At 41.8% G+C, this 23154-nt stretch overlaps 2 protein-coding genes across 2 annotated transcripts in view; one reads left to right on the top strand and one right to left on the bottom strand.

Moving 5' to 3' along the window:
* Positions 1–23154, bottom strand: part of FSIP1 (fibrous sheath interacting protein 1) — a 255856-nt gene that overhangs the window by 40805 nt on the left and 191897 nt on the right. The window lies entirely within an intron of this gene.
* On the top strand, positions 1401–21824 carry THBS1 (thrombospondin 1). Its single transcript, XM_014595463.3, has 22 exons — positions 1401–1636; positions 1870–1962; positions 2820–3397; positions 3963–4038; positions 4310–4506; positions 6016–6141; positions 7714–7807; positions 9113–9286; positions 9720–9896; positions 10360–10533; positions 11117–11244; positions 11333–11485; positions 12124–12342; positions 12947–13054; positions 13672–13831; positions 14145–14263; positions 16299–16533; positions 17122–17349; positions 17467–17738; positions 18195–18292; positions 18439–18578; positions 19245–21824. The coding sequence occupies exons 2-22, from the start codon at positions 1896–1898 to the stop codon at positions 19250–19252; spliced, it is 3531 nt and encodes a 1176-aa protein (XP_014450949.1). The 5' UTR covers positions 1401–1636; positions 1870–1895; the 3' UTR covers positions 19253–21824.

Below are 23154 nucleotides of genomic sequence, written 5' to 3'. Positions count from 1 at the left end.
TCTCCATCTGAAATGGTATCACCCAGGCCTAGGCCCCCAGTACATCTCATTTCCTGTTAGCTGCAGAAAGCTCCCTGCTGGTGTATGGGATGATGCGCCTCAGCGCCTGCACCCCGCTTCTCCCAAGCCTAGATCTGCTGAAGCTCAGCTGTTCATGTCTGCTGGCCCCATCCTGCATACGGTGGACAAGTATCACAGAATCAAAGAAATAGAAAACTAGGGTGGGAAGGGACCTCAGAAGGTCTCTAGTCCACCCCCCCTGCTCAGAGCAGCACAATCCCCACTACATCATCCCAGCCAAGGCTTCCTCTAGTGGGGTCTTAAAAACCTCCAAGGACGGCGAGTCCAGCACCTCAGTGCAGGACTTTGCACTTGTCCCTGTTGAACCTCATGAGATGTCTTTTGGCCCCACTCCAATTTATCTAGGGCAGCGTTTCTCAACCCATGGGTCGTGCCCCAAAAGTGGGTCCCAAGAATATATGAAAGGGTCACAAACTTGAAAAATGGATTCTCCTTTGAAGGAGAAAAAATGCAGGAGACCAGGGCTCTTCCCCTGCAGGCTGGCAGTCAGGGGAGCTGGGGCCTGGAGGTGGGGGGCAGCGGGGCAGAAGTGAGGGGCACTGGGTCAGAACTGGCCGGGGTGGGTCCTGGTATGAAACGGTTGAGGACCAGAGGCGTAGGTCACGCTGGATCCTAGCCCTTCTGCCTCGACGTCTCTCCAGCGCGCTCCCTGAGGGCTGTTTGGCACTAGTGCAGCCGCTCCGGCTGGGGGCTGCGGCAGGGCAGGTGCCCTTCAGCGCGGAGCACCTCGGGGGAAGCCGCCGCCCCGCGCCTCTGGGCAGGAGGCAGGATGACTGAGGCGCCCCCGGTCCCCGCACGCACGGCTGGGATCCATCCGGGCGGCTGCAGCCCGCGGGGGGCCCGGCCCGGCCCGGCCGGGGCGAGCCGACAGCCCGAGCACAGCCCTCACAGCAGCCCCGGGGCACGGGGACCACGGCGAGACTTGCAGCGAGGCCAGGCGGGCGGGAGCTGAGCGCCGCTCCGGGATTTGCTATAAAAGGGAAAAACACCCGTTCCCTCTCCCCCGCCGGGCCGGACCGGGCCGGGCCGGACCGGGCCATGCTGATGCCTATGCGAGCTCTCGGGGCGCCCCCCGGCGGCGGCCTGCGGCAGGCCGCAAGGATCCCGCCAGGCAGGCGCGGGCCGGGGACTGCCCCGCCTCAGTAGCGCTTGACGCCCAGGGCGGGAGCCCGCTGGCCGAGGCGCTGGGCAGCCCCGGCGGAGCGGGGCCGGCGGCATCCTCCTAAGGGCGGGCCGTCGCCCCCGGCCCGCCCCGCCCCCCGCTGCCTTTCCCGGGTGTCCGGTGCTGCTGCTGGCGCGCCCCGCAACTCCCGCGCCGTGAGGTCACCTCGGCCCGGGCAGGCCCGGCCCGGCCTGTTTCCTGCCCGCCCGCCGCTGATTGGCCCGCGGGGCCCTCAGGAATGCGAGCGACCCCTTAAAGGCCAGCGCGGCGCCGGGACCCATCAGTGCCGCGGCGGCGGGCAGGCAGGAAGGAGCGAGCTGCAGCGCAGCTGGGAGGCGGCGGGAGCTGCGCTGCTTCTGGGATCTTTTCGCCTCTTCTTTCTCCCGTTTGAAGGTGAGTGCTCAGCAACGGGAGCCCGGGTCGTGCCTGAGGCGAGAAAACCGAGGCAAAGGGGAAGGATGTCAGCCCGTACGTGTGCTGTGTACGCGGGTGCTGTTGGGCATCCCCTCTCTGGACGGCTTGGAGCTTTCCAGTGTCTTGTGCGTCCCGTGCGCCCCCGCACCTGCCCCCTTCTCCGGTGTGAGGACGGACGGCCCCGTGACTCTCCCCTTTCTGCTCTCTCCAAGGTGGGTTGGAGACCCTGCGCTCTGCCATGGGGGTGTCCGGCGGACTCGTGCTCCTTCTCGCGCTGGGCATCTGTGAGGCCAACCGGATTGTCGGTAAGAGCACTGGCACGATTCTGCATCTGGCACTTAGTGGATAGTAGCAGGCAGGGATTTTTGTTTGTTTGTTTGTTTTTTTTTAACAAGCTTTGTGGGATCTCTTGTGCTGGCTTTGAAGGGATGAAAGGAAATCTCTTGACTGCAAAAATGTTTAACCTGAGGAATATCCAAATTAGGAACAGCGAAACCCCCGCTTCCCAGAACTTGTAACCTTCAGACAAGAAAGTATTGAGCCCTCATGAACTTCAAAGTAGCTTGTGGCTTATCCACCTTCCCACATCATTTGGGGGGTGGGGATGTAGCTGAGGAGGTAGCTTTAAAGCAAACAATCTGTCAAGCCCTACGGTGCCTGATGTCCCAGTGCTGGCTGTAGGGAATTCTATGAAGCGAGTCTCTATAGCTGTTGGGATGGCTGTGCTGGATGAGGGAGATCTCCTTCTCTTGCAGTCTAGAACGGGCTCTGGCAGGTGTGGGCACTCTGGGCACTTCCCCTCTGTTAGAGCCCGCTGAAGAACTGCACTGTCCTTCATGCATTAATCAATGTTTCAGTGACATTCCTGTACTACCAGCACCCCTAAAAGTGCCCTTTTGGCACAGTAGCTTGTTTTGTGAGACCGAAATCCAGTGTTATTCCTGCCCTCTGCTTCCTCCTCACCCATTTCCCATGATGGGCTGAACTTAAGATTCTCTTCTTTTGCAATGCCCACTGCTCAATTTCCCACCCCCCCCCCTTTTTTTTACAGATACTGTATGTGTCATAGGACTGTGCTGGCTTTGCAGCATTCAATTGCTTCAGATTCCTCCCACTGCTGGTTGGCACCTTACTTATGGTATTTGCCCTGGTTTCTCTGCAGAGTCCGGGGGAGATGATAATAGCGTGTTTGACCTCTTTGAGCTCATTGGCATCACTCGTAAGGCACCTGGGCGCCGGGCACTAGGGGTGTATCTGGTGAAGGGAGCTGAGATCTCCAGCCCTGCCTACCGCATTGAGGATGCCAGCCGCATTCCTGCTGTCTCTGATGACAAGTTCCAAGACCTGCTGGATGCCATCTACGCTGAGAAGGGCTTTATTCTGCTGGCCAATCTCCGGCAGCCCAAGAAGAGCCGTGGTGCACTGCTGGCTGTGGAGCGCAAGGATGGCTCTGGCCATATCTTCAACCTGGTATCCAATGGCAAGGCAGACACCCTGGACCTGAGCCTGTCGGGCAATGGCAAGCAGCAGGTCGTGTCGGTGGAGGATGTCATGCTGGCTGATGGGCACTGGAAGAATATCACCCTGTTTGTGCAGGAGGACCGTGCCCAGCTCTATGTAGGGTGTGAGAAGATGGAGAATGCTGAGCTGGACTTTCCCATTCAGAACATTTTCACCCGAGACCTGGCTAGCAGTGCCAGGCTCCGTGTTGCCAAGGGGGGAGTCAATGACAACTTCCAGGTAAGATTTCTTCTGCCATGTGTCAGTCATCAGCATGGTCCTCCTCCCCAAAAGGGGGTTTCTTAAAAGCATAATAGCCATGCAATCAACCTTAGCTCATACAGAAGCCTGCCAAAGAGAATGGAAGGCATGCAGCCACTTAGAGCTTGTGCAATAAGTTGTCCACTAAGTTTCCAAATCTAGTTGAGTACTTACATGCTAAGCTGTCTTAGAGGTCAGCCTCCTAAGGCAAATCAAGTGCTTGAAGTTTCTGGAAAAAATACATAGCCGACTAACCAATTTAAGTATATGAATGCTCAAACCCCAGAAATATAAGAAAGGAGAAGAGGACATCATTTGTCAAGAGTTACATTTTTTTTCTGACTCTGAGGCTTTTTTTTCCCCCAGAAGTATGGCTTATGTCAGTATATTTCTGGTCAACTTCCAACTAACTTATTAACATCTGATCACTACAAGTAAAATGTTGACATAATTGCTGCTTTCCTCAAACATGCACATCTCTTTACAGGAAGGAGTGGGTTTAAAAAAAAAAAAAAAAAAGCTATAGTTCTTCTTCTCCACACAGGGAGCACTGCAGAATGTGCGTTTTGTCTTTGGAACAACCCTGGAAGCCATCCTGAGGAATAAAGGTTGTTCAAGCTGTAAGTATACAACTGTGTGAATCCACTGCCCTATTGAGAATAGGATCCTTCAGTATGATAGCAAGATGAACTGAGACTAGAATTTAAATGTGGGTTGAAATGCAAACTAGAATTGCATTTTAAAAAAAAAAAAAAAAAATTCATTTCCTGTAAACACACAAATGAACTGGAGACACAGTTGTGTTAGCAAGTAGTAGGCATCCTTCAGACAATATAGATGCATTTTTCACTGTCTGTGTCATGTGTATATTTAATATTATTATTATTTTAGCCACCAGTGCTATCATTACATTGGACAATCCAATCAACGGCTCCAGTCCAGCTATACGTACCAACTATATTGGCCACAAAACAAAGGACATCCAGGCCATCTGTGGCTTTTCCTGTGATGAACTCACAAATATGTTTGTGGAATTGCAAGGATTACGGTCCATGGTTACAACTCTTCAAGACAGAGTGCGCAAAGTGGTAAGTGCCAACTGCATTCACAACCATTTCCAGAAAGTAGGGTTTAGCAAGTGAAATTATGACTTATAAGGCTCGAATGAACAATAATCTCCTCTTCTCTTCCCCCCCCTCCCCCCCCCCCAACACATCTAGTGAAGCTGAAAGTAAAACTTAGCACAGACAGCACCCCTAGGCCAAGTACAGGTAGTCAAAAAGCCCAAGACCAAATCAATAAACTATGACAAGACAGTTTCAGGCTGGACATAAGGAAGAATTTCTTTACTGTCCGAGCCCCCAAGGTCTGGAACAGCCTGCCACCGGAGGTGGTTCAAGTGCCTACATTGAACACCTTCAAGAGCAAACTGGATGCTTATCTTGCTGGGATCCTATGACCCCAGCTGACTTCCTGCCCTTTGGGCAGGGGGCTGGACTCGATGATCTTCCGAGGTCCCTTCCAGCCCTAATGTCTATGAAATTCAGTCTTTGCAAGTTAGTCTAAGCTGCATAGATTGAACTGATTAAGTGAACAGATCTTGATTCAGGAAATGTAGCTGCCTGCCTGCAGTGGCCCAGGCCAGAAGCTGGGGGGGGTGCTAGAGCATGCCTCCCTGCTTGGCTGGAGGAGAGCTTGGGCAAAGGCTAGCTCACCCACCCTGTGAGGAGGTGGGGAGGGGTTCTCGGGGGGGGGGGAGTACAAAGCATCGTAGGATGCCTAAGGACTGTGAGTTAACTTGAATCTGGAGGAGATCTGGGACAGAAGTTCAATAAACTGATTTTTAACCTAAATCAGTTTAAGTCTACTACATCCATCCAAGTTTATCTTAAACCGGTTTCAGACACTTTGAAAGCAATCTGTGTGTGTGCACTGAACTTCTTTTGTGTTTACAGATTTGAACTGGTTTACAAACACCCATACTGGTTTATGGGCACATCATGATGTGCAGTTAAGTCAAAGCAAAAGCTTTTATTGCTTCAAGGGTGCCACATTTTATGTGCGTGCCTGGAAGCACAGCACGTTGAGCTGGGTTGGAGCAGCCTCAGGCTGGCAGCCTGACTGACTCCCTGGGCCCCCTGCCAGCCAGGGCTGCTCCAGCCCAGCTCAACGTGCTGTGCTTCCAGGCACGCATGTGAAATGTGGCACCCATGAAGCAGTCAGGCTGCCAGCCTGGGGCTGCTCCAACCTAGCTCAACATGCTGCAGAAGGGTTGGCTGTGGCACAAGGGTGTTCCAGTGCAGGGCTAGCTAGCGGGCAGTCCCCACACTGAAGCACATGTGTGCCTCAGCCAACCCCTCCATCTAAACATGTGTTGCTGCGAAGGGGAAAAAAAAACTCCAGCCACAGCAGGATAGTACTTGCTTTTACTGCTGCAGAATTGATTTAGTTTATTCCTGCCTAATAGCACTGCACATGTAGATATGAGACATTTTTTATTGCAGGGCTAATTAGTCAACTCTGCAGCAAACACTTAGTGTAAATGTGCCGTATGTGTAACTTCTGTCCCTAGTCTCGGTCTCCTTTTTTTCATTAAGACTGAAGAAAATGAATTCATTGCCAAAGTAGCCCAGATCACTCCTGGAGTGTGCATTCACAATGGAATTCTGCACAAAAATAAAGAAGAGTGGACTATTGACAGCTGCACTGAATGTACTTGCCAGGTAAAGACTTCTAAAATTCATAGTCTCGGTATGCTTTGGCATTGGCAACATCTGCCTAAATGACATTCATCGTGTAAAAGTGAATCATAGTCCAAAATAGACTCGCTTCATCCAAAACCAGTAATGTATTCGCTTGCGCTATAAATGCGGCTTTCATATGCCGATTCTAAAGAAGCATTTTGAGAAGTGGAGTATGCTAATATACCAAACTGATGCAGTGGTACACTACCATATCTATTTTAGTAATCCGGGAAACGCCTGTATATTTACACAGAACAATATTTTTTTTTTTTTTTTAATAGCAGCTGCCATGCTTCCTTCCTTTGAAATACTCTGGTTCCAAATTCTGTCCTCCAAAATGCACTGTTTTCTCACTTGATAGGCAAGCATCTTTTCTATTTTATATGAAAACCAGATGTATTGAAAGAAAAGTCTGACTCTTTAACAGCCCCCCCCCCCCCCACCCCGGAGGAAAAACAAAACAAACAAACAAACAAAAAAAACTAATGCAATTCAGTTTGACTTTTTTGAGGCCTGCAAGGAGTAGCAGTTAAGCATATGACACGGGAAGCATCATGCCCTGTTCCAGTGGAGTGTTGTAAGTTACGCTAAATGTAACTTTTCACACTTGTCTTTGAAGCTCCTTGTATGATCTTCCTCAATCTTATTTATACACTTGGCTTAATTTATTTTTGGGGTACAGATCCACCACATCAAGTCTCTTCTACTTAAATTTGGAAAGCACAGGCTAAGTATTAAAAGTATATGGATATTTATTTGTAGCTGTGCAATACTTGGCTTTGGGCAAGGATCTATATTGAATAAGAAGAAGGTGGATTTTTTGTTTTTGTTTTGTAGATCTTTACAAGCTTCCAACTTGTATCCTGTTAATGGTATTATAATCCTCCCCACCCTTCTACATGTGAAAATTACTGTACTTGAAAACAGTGGGGGGGAAAATGCCTGTAATAGCCAGTCTATTCCTATGACTCAGCTGTTGCTATTGTCCTTCTAAGAAACAAAACTGTCAAAAATGAACACTGCATTTTGGTTCTCATTCAGATGAGGTATATGTTCTTGTTTTGTCTCTTGGCTCAAAAATCAAGGGCATCAAAGTATAACTTATGGATTGGGGGGGGGGGGTGAGCCAACTCCACTAACCTTGCTTTTATCTTTTACCCATATAACTAGGTTTAAATTCAGATAAACAATCAAGAAACCTTAAATCTTTGTTCATTCTCTCTTTTTAAAGTCTGACTTTACCATAAAGTTTGACTCGTACATTTGGCAGTTTCCCTTGTTGTGGCTTTGTATAAGTTAACCACTTTCACCCTTGACTGAAAAATAATTGAAGAATAACTTGGGGAGAACTCGGTTACAAGTGACTGAACAAATACTGCTATTGTATTAGCACTAAGCCACAAGAAGCCATGTACTATACTTAACATCAAATCTTTTTGAAGTGTTGCCAATGAGTCTCTCTTGCATTCTTCAGCTAAAATTTCAGAATTCCCAGTTTAAATATATATTTTATTTTTTATTTTTTTTAATTTGCTTAATTCTTATTTGTAGAACTCTGCCACCATATGCCGGAAAGTGTCATGCCCTCTCATGCCTTGTTCCAATGCCACTGTTCCTGATGGAGAGTGCTGTCCACGATGCTGGCGTAAGTACTTAAAAATGGCTAACACTTCTGTATAATGTGTTCCATTAGTCCCATTTTACTAGGCCTACTGTTCTGAAAAGCATTCTAGATACTATAATCCAGTTATAGGATAATACCATAGAAGTACCATTAGCCTTGCACTGCTTATGATTAACTGTTGACTGAGACTCTCTCAAATGATTATGCTGACCTCTTCTAAATAGGCTGTAGTTCAGAATTTTGCTCTACTAAATAGTAATAGCCATTTCTCAAAGTTATGACCTCTGTCCTCCTAGAAACATGAGGACACTCCAGGTAGACTAGGCATAGAATTTACCGAATGTCTATAATCAAAGGAGTGATGGGTGAAATGTTTACACATGCAGCAAGCTACTTCTGAATGTCTCTTGAGGTGTGTCTACATGTTCATTAATGCGCTTTAGGTAATGCGCATTAACTCTAGTACCTCCATTGTGAGGTACTGGAAAAGGTGTATTAGCCTATTTTCGTGTGCATTTGCAAGCACATGTATTTTATGACACTTTAATGTACATGAAAATGGGCTAATGCACATTAAAGCACATATGTAGATGCACCCTAATGGCAATCATCCAAAAAAACATAACACAAGTGGATTTGCAGTATAGGCCACTGGGGAGAAATTTTTAAATAAATCTAGTCTGATGTACTCTATACTAAAACTGGAGCATTCTGAAACTATTAGAACATAAATTCTCTCTAAATCACTTGGATTTTCAGTGGACAACTTTCAAAGTAAAGTAATCATAACTTTTTCTTGTTTGTAATTATAGAACGATGAACTAAACCTTGTTTACATTGTCCCAAACTGGTTCCTGGAGAAAATTTGATATGATTTTAATTTTAAAACGGAATAATACTGTCTCCCCACAAAGTGCATTAAAAAACATCTCCCAAAGAAACAGTGCTTTTTAATTGGTTTTTCTGATAAGATCTCTTCTCGATGCATATAATACAGATCTTATAAATTATAAGAAGATTCTAATGATGAAACGCCCACAACTCCACTGTCTAGGTCCCAAACAAGTCTTCAGTAACTGAACTGTGAACAAAGAATAACACTAATGTATCTATGAACTTAAAAAAAAAAAAAACCAAACAAAATAGAGTGCAAGCTGTAAGGGCATTTAATTTTGAAATATTGCAGCTATTGCTTGACTAGGATCTGAACCTAGAAAGTTCTTATACAACTTGCTTGTTTTTTAAGCATCTTAAAGGGGGTGATGGAGGAAATAATGTAAGCATCAGTTTCTTCAAGATTTTAAATACAGATGTGCTCCTTTCCAGCTAGTGACTATGCAGATGACGGTTGGTCTCCTTGGTCTGAATGGACTTCATGCTCTGTGACCTGTGGAAATGGAATTCAGCAGAGGGGCCGCTCTTGTGATAGTCTCAATAACCGCTGTGAAGGTTCCTCTGTACAGACTCGGACCTGCCACCTCCAGGAGTGTGATAAGAGATGTAAGTGTTTTAAGAGTCAAAGACTCTGTTTTTGGGGGGTTTTTGGTGTTTTGCTTTTTAAATATAAACTTAACCTGTGTTAGCCTTTGGCTTCTATAGTCTATTACACTAACAAGTTAGGTTAATATACCAAGCTACTTAGAAATGGTATAAGAATTGAAATATTGAGGGTCAGGCAGAAAGTGGAGAAAACAGAATGTATGTTTACTGACTCATTATGGACTGAATTAAATGCAGCATCTTGCAAGACCACACACGTTCTATTTGACTTTTTTTTTTTTCCCAATTTCCTTGTGATACCATAAAAAAAAAAAAAAAAAAAAAGTGCAGGTTTGTTGTTAGAATTGATTGTTAGCTCCTTGTGACATATTTCCTAGGACTCTTTTCCTACTATAATGTTGTACCTGTAGTAACGGATATGTCTCCTATTTAGTTAAACAGGATGGTGGTTGGAGCCACTGGTCACCCTGGTCATCTTGTTCTGTTACTTGTGGCATGGGCATGATCACTAGAATCCGCCTCTGCAACTCTCCAGTTCCACAGTTGAATGGCAAACCTTGTGCGGGTGACGCAAGAGAAACCAAGTCCTGCCAGAAAGATCCTTGTCCAAGTAGGTACATTCAAATGAAGGCCATGAAATAACTTGACACAAGGCTTATGGTTGAGCTAGAAGTGCAACTTGTTCCTGATAGCTGTCATCACTTAAATCAACTGTTAAGTAAAAATAATAACAAGTTTTGGGGTTTGTTTATTTTTGTTGTTTTTTTTTTTGCCCCGAGTATTTTCGTTTTTGGTAATACTTAAGATGTGACCTTTTCAGTTGGCTACTTGAGGCTGACACTCTAGCCTACATTGTTCCAGTGGCAGGATGCCATGGCATCTTACATGGATGCATCAGAATCTAGTCATAGAGGGGTTAGAAGCTGGCATTTTAACTTCCTGATTTTTTTTTTTGATTTTTTTTTTTTTTTTTTATTTGATTTTTATTTTAAAGTCAGTTCTCTGGATGTTAAAGAGGTTTGTGTTTTTCCTCTTCTCCTTCCTTCTTTCTTTGCCCCCACCACCCTCCATAGTAAATGGAAACTGGGGACCCTGGTCTCCATGGGATGCCTGTACAGTCACATGTGGAGGAGGCCTTCAAAAACACAGTCGTCTTTGCAATAACCCTGAGCCCCAGTATGGCGGGAAGGATTGTGTAGGTGAACCCACAGGGACTCGGGTATGCAACAAACAGGACTGCCCAATTGGTGAGTAAAAATATAAAAACCTGTATGCTAGTACTACTTTACTGCACAATGCCCTAAGGCTAGAAGAGTTAAAATTACAGTGTTCTGAGGCCTATGCTGTCTGCATCTTTCCAATATGGAAAATGGAGGAAGTGTAAATCTACTTTCAGTTGCATTGATTTCAGTGGCATTACTTGGATTTTTCCCTCTGGCCAATTCAGTTAAACATCACTGCCCTAGAAAATCTTTAGATCCGATCCTAGTTTTACTACTGGAGTTCCAATTCTCAAATCTTTGCCACTAACTCCTACATGTAGCTGAGAAATGCAAATGGTAAGCAGTGGCTCTTCTTAATTTGGCAACCTAATATTGGTTTCCATATAGAATTTTAGCTTTACTGATAAATGAAGTTGCCTCCAAGAGGATGGGGTTTTTTTGTTTGGGTGGGTTTTTTTTGTGTTTTGTTTTGGTGTTTGTTTGGTTTTTTGTTACTATTGTAAAATACTACCCTCAACCTCTGAGAAACAGACCCTAGAATTGTATATATGTTGTTAAACATCAAACATTTGACAGGTTAGCACTTTTTTTCCTAATCTTGTTTCAGATGGGTGTTTGTCTAATCCCTGCTTTGCGGGAACTACATGTACCAGCTCTCCTGATGGCTCCTGGAAGTGTGGTGCCTGCCCCACTGGTTACCATGGAGATGGTGTTCACTGTAAAGATATCGATGAGGTAAGGAGGCTACAACTTTTTTTTTTTTTTAATGCAGATACTCTAAAAATTCAGTAACATCTCCCTGTTGTAATCTCTCACTCTGCAGTGTCAAGAGGTTCCTGATGTCTGCTTTGTCTTCAATGGAGTGCACAGGTGTGAGAACACTGAACCTGGATACAACTGCCTGCCTTGCCCACCACGTTTTACTGGAACACAGCCTTTTGGCCGCAGTATTGAGGATGCCACAGCTAACAAGCAGGTATGGCAAATGAGAACTCCTTCCTGGTTTTAACAAACCTCAGAACTACCTTCTGTAGTCTAAAGCAACTTCCAAAAAGGCTTAACATGTCCATGAAGGGCAAAAAGTAAGCTTTTTATCCAGCTTTCGCAGTTTGAGAAACTTAAAACTCATCTGAAAAGAGATGGACTAATAAGCGCAACTGAATAGTGTGGGGGTTGGGGGGGGGGGTTGTCTTGCTTTGTTTTTTTGTTTGTTTGTTGTTTTTTGTTTTTTTTTTAAAGCAGTGCCTCCATCTTAATAGGTTATGAAAAGGTGTCTCAAACTTGGGGGAAGAGTAGCTATTTGTGTTGACATTTAGTTGAAACTTTAACAAGGTCTAAATGAAGAAGTACTTAGTGTAAATACTTAATGCTGTGGTTGCCCAGTTCCCTTTTGAAGACTAAAAGTTCGACCAAGAAAAATGTACGGTTGCAGTCTCGGTAGTAGTTTAGTATGGGGGTTGGGTAGTGGCAACAAGATCTGTGTGGTTCCTCTTGGGTCCTAACAGATTTGGGATAAAATTGCTGTAAGTGTTTTTTGGGGTTTTTTTTACCTTGCTGGTACATACGTACCTACATACAGGGGATCTGACTTTACTCTTGTATGTGGTCTTCTAGGTCTGTAAACCACGTAATCCATGCACAGATGGAACTCACACCTGCAACAAGAATGCCAAGTGCAATTATCTTGGCCACTTCAGTGACCCAATGTACCGCTGTGAATGTAAACCTGGCTATGCTGGCAATGGCATTATCTGTGGGGAAGATACCGACTTGGATGGATGGCCAAATGAAAACCTTGTCTGTGTTGCCAATGCCACTTACCACTGCAAAAAAGTAAGTAAACTTCCCTGTTTCCCTATGTATTCTTTCAGTAGTATATAACTAAGGAATGTGCTAAATGGCAAACTCTTATGAGACCAAAGCAGGCCCATAGCTAATTACAGGTATTTAAACTTATCTACAGTGCAACTAAAAGCACATATTCCCAACTTCGGGGATCTCCTGACAATGCTGCAACAGTGTTTAATGCCAAGATAAATGGCAAACCTACTATTATGCTACTTGGTTGAGTCGTCCCTGCAGCATAAAGGAATTGTTAATTCTCCAATAACCATAAAATAGCATGTGCAAGCTGCTAGGAAGAGCTTATTCTTGGCCACCCTTAAACATTCATGAAGAAAAGCTTTAGTTCCTCCCCCTCCCCACTCCATTGCTAGACCAATGGAAATACAGGGAAAGACCTTTTCTTACAAGCACCAAGACTTGCTTTTAAAAAATTACCTTCACTCTGGCTCCCAAGTCATTTAATCTTAACTACACTCCTTAATTAAAGAACTAGTTTCATTGTAACAAGATTAGTGAGAAAACAACATTGGGATGGAAAACTTCTTTTCTAACAAAGAATGTATTGATTATACCTTCTGCACCTTCTTCCTAGGATAACTGCCCCAACCTTCCCAACTCTGGCCAAGAAGACTACGATAAGGATGGAATTGGTGATGCCTGTGACAGTGATGATGATAATGATAACATCCCAGATGACAGGGTGAGGTACCAAGAAGCCTTCAATGCCTTTTTATAGCAGCTTACTGTCTCCACCTCACTATCTCCCAACTGAATAACCAATTCCTAGCATCTGACCATAAGTTTAACAGGAGCCCCACAGGATATTTTGAGATGTAACTAGTAACTTTCCTTCTCCTGCTTTACAGTTCTCAGTTCAAAAGGATATGCTAACAAATAGTTTCAAACTGAAATTACAATCTTGATCATTTATTTGCATCAGTGCTGAATGTAATGGAAACAAATACAAACAAAAAAGTTCGACTAATTTCAGTGTGATATAGGATGTATGATTTTTCTGTTATTCCACTTCTTCCCTCCCAGATGCCATTGTAACCTGGAACGTATAGTGGGGTTTGTTTGTTTGTTTGTTTGTTTGTTTTGGGGGGGAGGGGGGAAGGAGTGTGTGAACTTGTAACTGAGTGGGGTTTTTTGTTTTGTTTTTTGTTTGTGTTTGTTTGGTTGTTTTTTTGTTTTGGTTTTTTTTTGTCAGTTGAAGTAGTAAGTTCAACCACTGAATTTTTGGGCATTTTCTTTCAACTTGCACATAAATCTCCTCAGTCCTATTAATAGTGGTGTCATGCCTTTCTCCTTTTGCAGGACAATTGCCCATTTATTTACAACCCACAGCAATATGACTATGATAGGGATGATGTTGGTGACCGTTGTGACAATTGCCCCTACAACCACAACCCTGATCAGATAGACACCGATAACAATGGTGAAGGTGATGCATGCGCTGTGGATATTGATGGAGATGGTAAGAGACTTTCAGTAAATTAAAAGTAAAAAAACTTCCACCCTCCCACTATTTTTAGTTCAAGGTTTTTGGACCTGTTTCTGAAGTAAATAGTCTTGAGTCCTTATCTTATTCCCTACCCAGTGGTACAAGTAATGAAGTCCTGTATTTTATCCCAGGGCTGTAACAGGATCTCTTAAGTTATTATAGTATGCAGGGCCAGAAGTATTGTGACTTATCATTTTTTACTTTCCACAGCAAGCTTATTGCACTTTTATAGTCCTCTAATGCCACTTACATTTTTTTTTTTATACATGCTTTATTTGCTGTCTAGGCATTCTAAATGAAGGGGACAACTGTCAATATGTCTACAATGTAGACCAGAGAGATACAGATTTGGATGGTGTTGGAGATCAGTGTGACAACTGTCCTATGGAACACAATCCAGACCAGGTACACTTTAATACTCTAGTGTCTAAAAATAATAACTATAGCAAAATATAGTATTTAACTGTTCACTACTATAGTGACACATAGCAAACAATAACACGTCACTGAGAGTTTATGCAGCTATGAGCTATTCTTTGAAAAGCAAAATAGTGGAAATTTTTTTTTTAGGTGTTTTGCACAAACTCTGAGTCTCTCTGGAGCACTTCCAGTGGGAGGCTCTTGGGACTTTGTCCATTGCAGCAAGTCCTGAAAGAACAGCATGAAGTTAACAAGGGTAACACTTCTTTAAATAGTGTGTATATATTCTCTTTTTGATCCCACAAGACAGTGTAAAGTATGGCCATACAGATATTCTAGGTAAGAATAACCAGGAAACTATAAGTTACAAATAAGACATGAACTGAGGTTAAGGAGTTTGGATGCAAAATGTTTAAAGTGGAGGAGAAAAGTGGAAAGCAGTGGTGGACTTCTCTGCCTGAGCTTATACAATATATTTCAGGCATTGACATTCATAGTGTATGCTAGCAAAAGAGGTAGAGTATAGACAGGACTGGAGAGTCATAGCACATTGCATTTTGCTTTGTATAAATACAAGCTGCTTTCTTAAGGACAAAGGTTATAGTGACTTTTAAAGGCAACATTGCTCTTTGGCAAATTGACAAAGGCAATGCTTTGTCTAGATGCCTGTTTTTTCTTTTGCATCTTTTTAGAAAACTGCATATTCTAACACTTGTAAAGATTTATATCTTTGTATTGATCATAAGAGGGAAGACCGTTCCACTGTATTTGCTGCTGCTTAAACATTTCAAAGGCAGCAGCAAGCGAAGCCTGAAGTTATCTTTAATAGGCAGTAAGATTAATAGCTTCAGGGACATAACTGGAATGCTTGAGTAGTCAGAACAGTTGCTGCAAATCCATGGAATCCAGTGTAAGACTACCTGTAGGGTGAATTAGTATTGCATGTGAAGATTTGAATCAAGCTTATAAAATGACTTGTGTCAAGGGACAAGTTTGATTCCTTCCCAGGGCTTTTCAGGTGAGACAAGGTGGCTAAGTGATCCATTTTGCAATCCGTTTCTCCCCACCCCCACTACAGCTTTCATGGATTTTTCTCCCACCAAATGTACAACTATTGACCTGTAAACATTCTGAGGATGCAGAATATTTTGAGGTACAGGAGGAAATCTTCCTCAAGAACCAGTAGCCATTCAGAAGATACATGAAGTGCCTACAACACCATGAGAGGAGTTCACAAACCAGTAGACTAATTATTGAGGCAGCCTTTGGGGGCAAAAAAAGGAGGAAAAACCCAGAGACCCTTTGACCATAATACAGAAACTGAGTAAATAACTAGATGCTAAGCTGTACACAAACTTCACATAGGAGAAGAATAACTTCTAGCTAACCATTAAGGGAACAACTGTCTTCTTTCAGTACTACTTAACAGACATACAGACAGGATGTTCTTTCTGTGATTAAGAACATGGACACAAAACAACAGCTATAAAACAATGTTTTGATAGGCTAGATACTAATAGCCTTGATCTCGCATGGTGCTTTGAGGATCTAGAAGTCTGTGGGCACAAAAGGGAGGGGAAGAGAAGTGAGATCTTTACAAGTCAGAAGGAATAAAGGATGGTAAAGTAGCACAAACTAGCAACAGAAACAGCTCATTGGTAACTGTACTCCATGTGGGAGGGATTGGAGCCCACATTCTGCTACCAAAAATTCAGTTAATTAAGCTAGAGGCACTTTTTTTTTTTTTAAAGAGAAGTAGCTCAAAACAAGGTAAAAGCTCTTGTATTAACTAAGGAATCATCATTTTTAACACCTTACTGCTCCCCACTCCTGCCACAGTCCTTGTTCCGCAAGTGAATAGAAATCCTAATTCATTCCAGCCTTGAAGTCCTATTTGTCCCACTCTTGTTGTCATCCTCATGTGGTAGAAGAAGTGGAGTGTGTGTATCTTTTATAATTTAAAAAAAAAAAAAAAGCTTGTTCCTCAAGTTCTTTTGTTTCTGCCCTTCTTTCCTACCAGGCAGACACAGACTCTGACCGCATAGGAGATAAATGTGACAGCAACCAGGACATAGATGAAGATGGCCATCAAAATAACCTTGATAACTGCCCCTATGTACCTAATGCCAATCAAGCTGACCATGACAAGGATGGCAAAGGTGATGCCTGTGACCATGATGATGATAATGATGGTATCCCTGACGACAAAGATAACTGCAGATTGGTTGCCAACCCAGACCAGGTGGACTCTGATGGTAAGATAACCAGTACAATATCAAATAGTAAATACCCAAATAGCTTGTCTAAAATGCATAGATTCTTTTTTTTTTTAAATTGCTGTAAATAAATTCTGAATCCTTGACCTATTTAATATTCTTCTTTAAAGAGAGAGCATATATATAGGCTGTGTTTAATGTTTATGGTATTCCTTACTCCTGTGAATTTAGCATAAAATCTTCCTATAAAAATGCCTAGCTACAAGAAATATATAAGGATGAGGAAGAGATTAGCATACATTACAGTAGCCAGAATCTTTAGATTCACCTGCAACTTTTTTGTGATATGACAACATTGTTTTAAAGACCTGCTAGGCTTCTTGGCTAAATCGATGGTTGGCTAACTCTATGGTTGGTCCAATAAAAGATATTGCCCTAAGAAATCCTTGCCTCTTGTAGGCTGCTTAAATGAATTCTGCCTTGTGGTTATGCCTGTCACAGCCAAAAGCTTGTAAATGAGACTTTGTCGTCATATCGTTGCAAGACTTGTTAATTTGTTTCCTCCTCAAATATTTATGCCAATACTTGCTTTTTCAGATTTTAATGCAATATTAAACCTTTCTGTAGGTGATGGTCGTGGCGATGCTTGCAAAGATGACTTTGACCAGGATAATGTGCCAGATATTGATGACATTTGTCCAGAAAATGTTGATATCAGTGAAACTGATTTCCGACGATTTCAGATGGTTCCCCTTGATCCCAAGGGAACATCCCAAAATGATCCCAACTGGGTTGTTCGTCACCAGGGTAAAGAACTGGTTCAGACGGTCAACTGTGATCCTGGTCTTGCAGTGGGTAAGTAGAGCATTTTTAGATCCTTTCCCAAATTTGGTAACTTGTCTAAGCATCTAGGACCTGTATAATGCTAATAAGCAGAAGGTCAAACTTGCTTTCCTTTAACTTTTCACCCAGGTTTTGATGAATTCAATGCTGTAGATTTCAGTGGCACATTCTTCATCAACACTGAGAGGGATGATGACTATGCTGGCTTTGTATTTGGTTATCAGTCTAGCAGCCGTTTCTATGTAGTGATGTGGAAGCAAATCACCCAGTCCTACTGGGACTCAACACCAACCAAAGCTCAGGGATACTCTGGTCTTTCTATCAAAGTAGTGAATTCCACCACGGGTCCAGGAGAGCACCTGCGTAATGCTCTGTGGCACACAGGAAACACTACTGGACAGGTAAGAACTGCAGTTTTTGGCTCAGTCTTTCCCACACCTAAGGTCAAGCATAGCAATTCTTAAAACATACATGAACATATGTGAGCAGCATAGGAAGGATTTTTTTTAAACTGCTAAACTTGCAATTTTAGTATTAACTTATTTTCTCTTGCATTCAGTGAAGGGAACACATGAAGTGCATGCTCTGGCAGTTCATTGTCTAAGCAAAAAGAGTTCATTGTTTCTGACAGCCAGGTTGAGATATTCAGTTATACACATCCAACTTAAGTGGAATTATTCCGATCCTAGAAAGGTTCTCACTTAATTATTTGAATAAAGTGGGTTTCAAGAGACTCCAGTTTTGGAACGTAGAGGTGTATGACTACTATATTTTTAAGGCCTTTGGCTCATGGTGTCAAAATACTAACTTAAAAATTCAAATGTCTCTGGCTAATTAGTCTTATTCTTATTTGATAGGTGCGAACTTTGTGGCATGACCCTCGTCACATAGGCTGGAAAGATTTTACTGCCTACAGATGGCGTCTCAGCCATAGACCAAAGACTGGCTACATTAGGTAAGTATCATTCTAATATTTGAAATGAGGGAAAAGTGTTTGGTGGTGGTTTTTGTTTTCTTTGTCATTAGTTAAATTTAAACTCATTCTAAAGATGGTATCGCAATTGACACTTTTTCTTATTCTTTTGTTAATGCCCTTTGCAGAGTTGTAATGTATGAAGGAAAGAAAATCATGGCTGATTCAGGACCAATCTATGATAAAACTTATGCTGGTGGTCGGTTAGGATTATTTGTCTTTTCACAAGAAATGGTGTTCTTCTCGGATCTCAAATATGAATGCAGAGGTAAGAATAAGATCTTGTTGGCATAGCATCTTAAATATACTGAAAATATTAAAATTTCCCACCACCCAGGTAATTCTCAAATTAAAGAAAATTTTAAATGTTACTTTAACTTGGGGGGTTTGATTTATATTCATGATTGCATTTATACTCTGGGGTCTTAATAAATGGGAGTTAGAAAGCATCCATTTAGTAAACTTTGTAGTTATGTTTTTTTGGTTTTTGTGGGATTTTTTTTTTTTTTTTTTTTTTTAGCATCCCTTTTAAAGTGAAATGTTAAAAGCCTTTGCCATTGCAGGATATGATGTTTTAAGAATATTTTTTTAACTACCTGTAGCTGTAGATACAAATATTTTAAAAACACTTGGTCAGTTTCTCACCAATGTGAAATGCAGAATCTCAACTTAAGTAAAATGGTACCTATGAGCACATGAAAGTACTGTCCGTAATATGTGCACAGCTCCTGTGAATCGGGACCGATGTGTGCATACATACCTGAAAATCTAGCCCTATACTATATTATTTGATCTCTTTCTTTGCCATTTCAAAAGCATGGCTATCAAAAGGAAAAGACTTAGTTTTATAGATTTAACTGGTAGTTATTTGATTAGCAATATCAAAATATCTTAATGGAGTCTAATTCCCCCCTGCCCTTCTTTTTCTCCACAGATCCGTAATAGCGAGACTGTTGCCTTTTAAAGACTATTTAAAAATGCTGGTATTGCACCTTCTGAAACCATTTAATCTTTATGAACCCTGGGACCATATGTTGTTTGTTTGTTTGTTTGTTTGTTTGTTTGTTTGTTTTAATACCTACATAAATGTGGACTCAAAACACATGACCTGCCTCGAGTACTTTTGAGCGAATGCAAGTGAAAGCAAACGCAGTATTTGATCTCTGCTGACATGAAAGGAAATGTGTCATTTTCATAAATGAGAAATGTCTTCCTCTAAGAAGCACACACTTCAGTAGGAAAGACATTTTGTTCTGGTGTTCATCACAGTGCGGTGTCACTGCCTCTCTAACTGGAGGTCCCATGAAGTAGCATTTTCATAAGAAGAACATCATTGGATGTGCTTTGGACTACTTTTAAAATAAAATAAAACCTTTCCTTGTAGTGAGGGAAGGGATTTGGGGTGGGAGGGTAGACTCTTCTTGAGCAAAAATTGCCCTGCTCCCCTAAAAAGGGGACAGTGCTCCCCAGGGTTTAAATCCAGGTAGCTTGGAGGGTCTGTTACATATTTTGTCCTAAACATGTTTTTCAGGTGAAAAATGTTGTCCTTGATCTTGTATTGTAAACTAGCTGTATTGGCTAGCTAATTTGTACAGTATAAAACATAAGTTGTTTAACTTAGTGGAGGTTTGTTTTTTGTTTTTTCCATTTGAAGAAATGAGGGGGCAATGAAAACAGGCACACTGGATCACACCAGTGTGGTGAGAATTGGGATTCCCAACTGGAATCTGATGAAAAGTAATGTACTACATGACATTGCCTGATTTTTGTTTTTTGGGGTTTTTTTAAGTGTGTATATTTGTACTTTTTTTTTTTTCTGTTCCAGTTGTAACAAGAATATGAAGGTGCCAGAAAGCACCACCAACTCAATTGGCACTTGTGCTGGCTTCCAAGGTATACACATCTGTTGTTTGTGGGGGGCAAGAGGGGGTTAATTTTTTTTTATGGTTAAAAAGGCACAAAATGATAGTAGCAATTAAATGAGAACATTCCTTCTCTAAAGAGAGAAAGATACTGACTTTTTTTTAATAAACCTCCTCACTTTTGGCAGAGGGGGGCCTGTAGATAAAACATTTTTTAAAAAATGTAAAATATTTATTTTACCTTTAGACTATTGATAAAGCAGGAAAATAATGCGTCAAGACTATCCACATAATCATTGTTACTAGTCTTCATGACTTTATGACTGTAAATACAGATTATTTATTAACTCTGTTCTATACTGAACCTAGATTTTTAGTTTAGAGTTGTGGTGTTTGGTGTCTGTCTGTTTGTTTTTTGTTTGTTTGGTGGGGTTGGAGGGGGCAGGTTTGAAGAAGATGATGGAAATGGAAATGTATTAGCTACAAAGAGCAACTTTCCCATAAAGAATGTGGGTTTCAAGAAGACTAGCAGGTGGGGATAGAATGTTGTTCTCAGTCTGCACTTCTTATGTCCCTGCCCCTACCCCTTCCTTCACCCCTGGTAGTTGGTGGCAGTCTGGCAGCCTACCATTCTGCTGCTTTAAGAAACAACACCTGCTTTTAACAGCTGTTGGCTCCTTTCTCTCTGTCTACTGCTTGAGAGGGGAAAGCATCCTTTTATCTAGTGCCGTTAAATGTACATGGTGCTTGACCGTTGGTCAGTGTGCCAGACAGAACAGAATCCCTGCCCAAAGGAAGTTGCAGACTGGGAGCACAAATGGCTACAATCTCTAACCATGCAAAGAAGCTCCTTTTTTTTTATTATATATAATTTGCAGACCGCACATTCTAACTAGCAGTGTGCAAATGCAGAAGTAGGAATGCTTCACATCCTACATGGGACTTTTGGGAATCCCTTGTGGGTGAGGGAGGGGCTTGATGTATGTTAATGGAAGATCATTCTGGGTATAAAAGGCAAAATGATTATACCTATATGTATCTTTAATTTTTTTTTAATCTTTCCAAAAAGGAAAAGAAATGAACAAGGTGAAACTCTTATGTACAAATATTACCTCATTGTTGTATGACTGATAACCTTTTGGATCAAGCAAAGTTTAAATGTATAGCAAACTTTTTAAAGCTACTGTAGTACTAAAAAAATCTAAATGCTGTACATAATCAAAAAAACTCTTTGCAGAAAAATATATTCCCAGTAAGGAAATGGCATTGGAAGAAAAATGTTAAATACTGTTTCTAATGTTGTGTTTTATATTTCTTTTTTCTGTCATCTTGTATACCATTGCTTGTGATATAAATTATTTTCTCATTGCCATAGGAATAGTTAATCACAATTGTATAGATACGCTATTTAAATAATTTATCAGAAATGCTACTTGTAGCGTTAGTATTTCTATTTTTATAAAATGTTTGCACACTGAATTGAAGATCGTTTTTGCTTCCCTCCCCATGTTTTTTGCTATTAGCATAATTTTCTAAGAATGTGCTCCTTTTTTTTTTGTATACTTAACCATGTTACACTTTAAAGCTGTGTAAGTTGTACAAAAATTTCTTGCATACAAGAGACAATAAACCAATATGGACATTTATATTTATACCTCCTTATGTCTGCTTCATTTCTTCCCCATGACTTAACATTTGATGGGTCAGTTTTTAAGTGGTCTAAATATTTGAATCTGGCTTTCAGACCTGAATGAAATCTAAACAGCAGTTACTGCATGAACAAGCCCAAACCTGCATGTAGATGCCATGAAATTGGGGGCATTGCTATAAAGAGAGTAGGACCAGGTCCAAAATACCCACCATCCAGTGATCCTGGTCAAAACGAATAAAATAGCAAGACTCCTATTGATTTACAGTGGATCTAGAATTTCATCCCTTCTGCTAAGCACAAAATTTAAGAGCTGGTGGACTTGCCAACATGTAGTCTGTATTTAAATATATATTACAGCAAGGGTTGGAGGTTAACTTGAAGTTTGACTAAGTTGATGTCAATTCCATCTACTCACTAGCTCTTGTCACTTGCTGCCATAGTAAGTTTCTTCCTGGTACTACTATGGTGATTTCTTTCATTGCTAGCAGAGGTTGATTAATGTGAAGTTGTTCCTCCTCTCTTCCCCAACACACTTTTAAGGAGGCTCATATTAGAAATAATGTTCCCCTACAAGGCTGAATGAAGAAAGCTACTATCTGTGGAGTATATTTGTATCTAAGTGTGCTTAACCTCCCATCAGGAGATGGCAAATTATGTATCCCTTTTAATTAAGAAAACATGGCATCTACATCAAGTAAACTAGAGTCTGGCATATACTTGGGGGAGGGAAGGGAAACCTTAATGGTGTATATGAGGATGAAGGTTGGAAAGTTATGAAACAGAAGTTCAATTGCTCTGAGATCTCCTAATTGCTTCAGGACTACATCTTGATAACCATTTTAAAAAAAAAAAAAAAAGCCAACTCTTACAGAAATCCCTGCTGGGTTTCAGCAGCCAGTGCTACTTGGTCAGTTCTCAGCTTCTAGAAAAACTCATTTTCTGCAAGCTAAATAACTACAGCAGACATGAAAAGCACACAGATCACTGTACTAGCATCCATACCCTATCCTTAATTGTTACAACTGAAAGGTTTTTTTTAGAACATTTCTTCTTTGAAAAATCAGTAAAAGGTCCTGGCTAGTTTTTTGGTGCCCTAGCTTTGTTTGTTTTTGGTTTGTGGTTTTGTTTTTGTTTGTTTTTTTTTTTTTGGGGGGGGGGGGGGTTCTACCTCAAATGTATAGATATGGGTACTGCCTCACTAGGACTTGTTCTCTGTAAAAGCTGGGAAATAACTTTGGAAATATCTGCTATGCTAAATAAGCATTTGCTGCAAGGAATATTGAAAAAGGAACCAGCAGACCATTACCCTTTGTAGAATAATTTCCTCCATA

This window comes from Alligator mississippiensis, chromosome 2 (genome assembly GCF_030867095.1).
Source record: "Alligator mississippiensis isolate rAllMis1 chromosome 2, rAllMis1, whole genome shotgun sequence".
Taxonomy (NCBI): domain Eukaryota; kingdom Metazoa; phylum Chordata; order Crocodylia; family Alligatoridae; genus Alligator; species Alligator mississippiensis.
The sequence above is the reverse complement of the archived record's forward strand: the minus strand, read 5'-3'. Positions and strand labels throughout refer to the sequence as shown.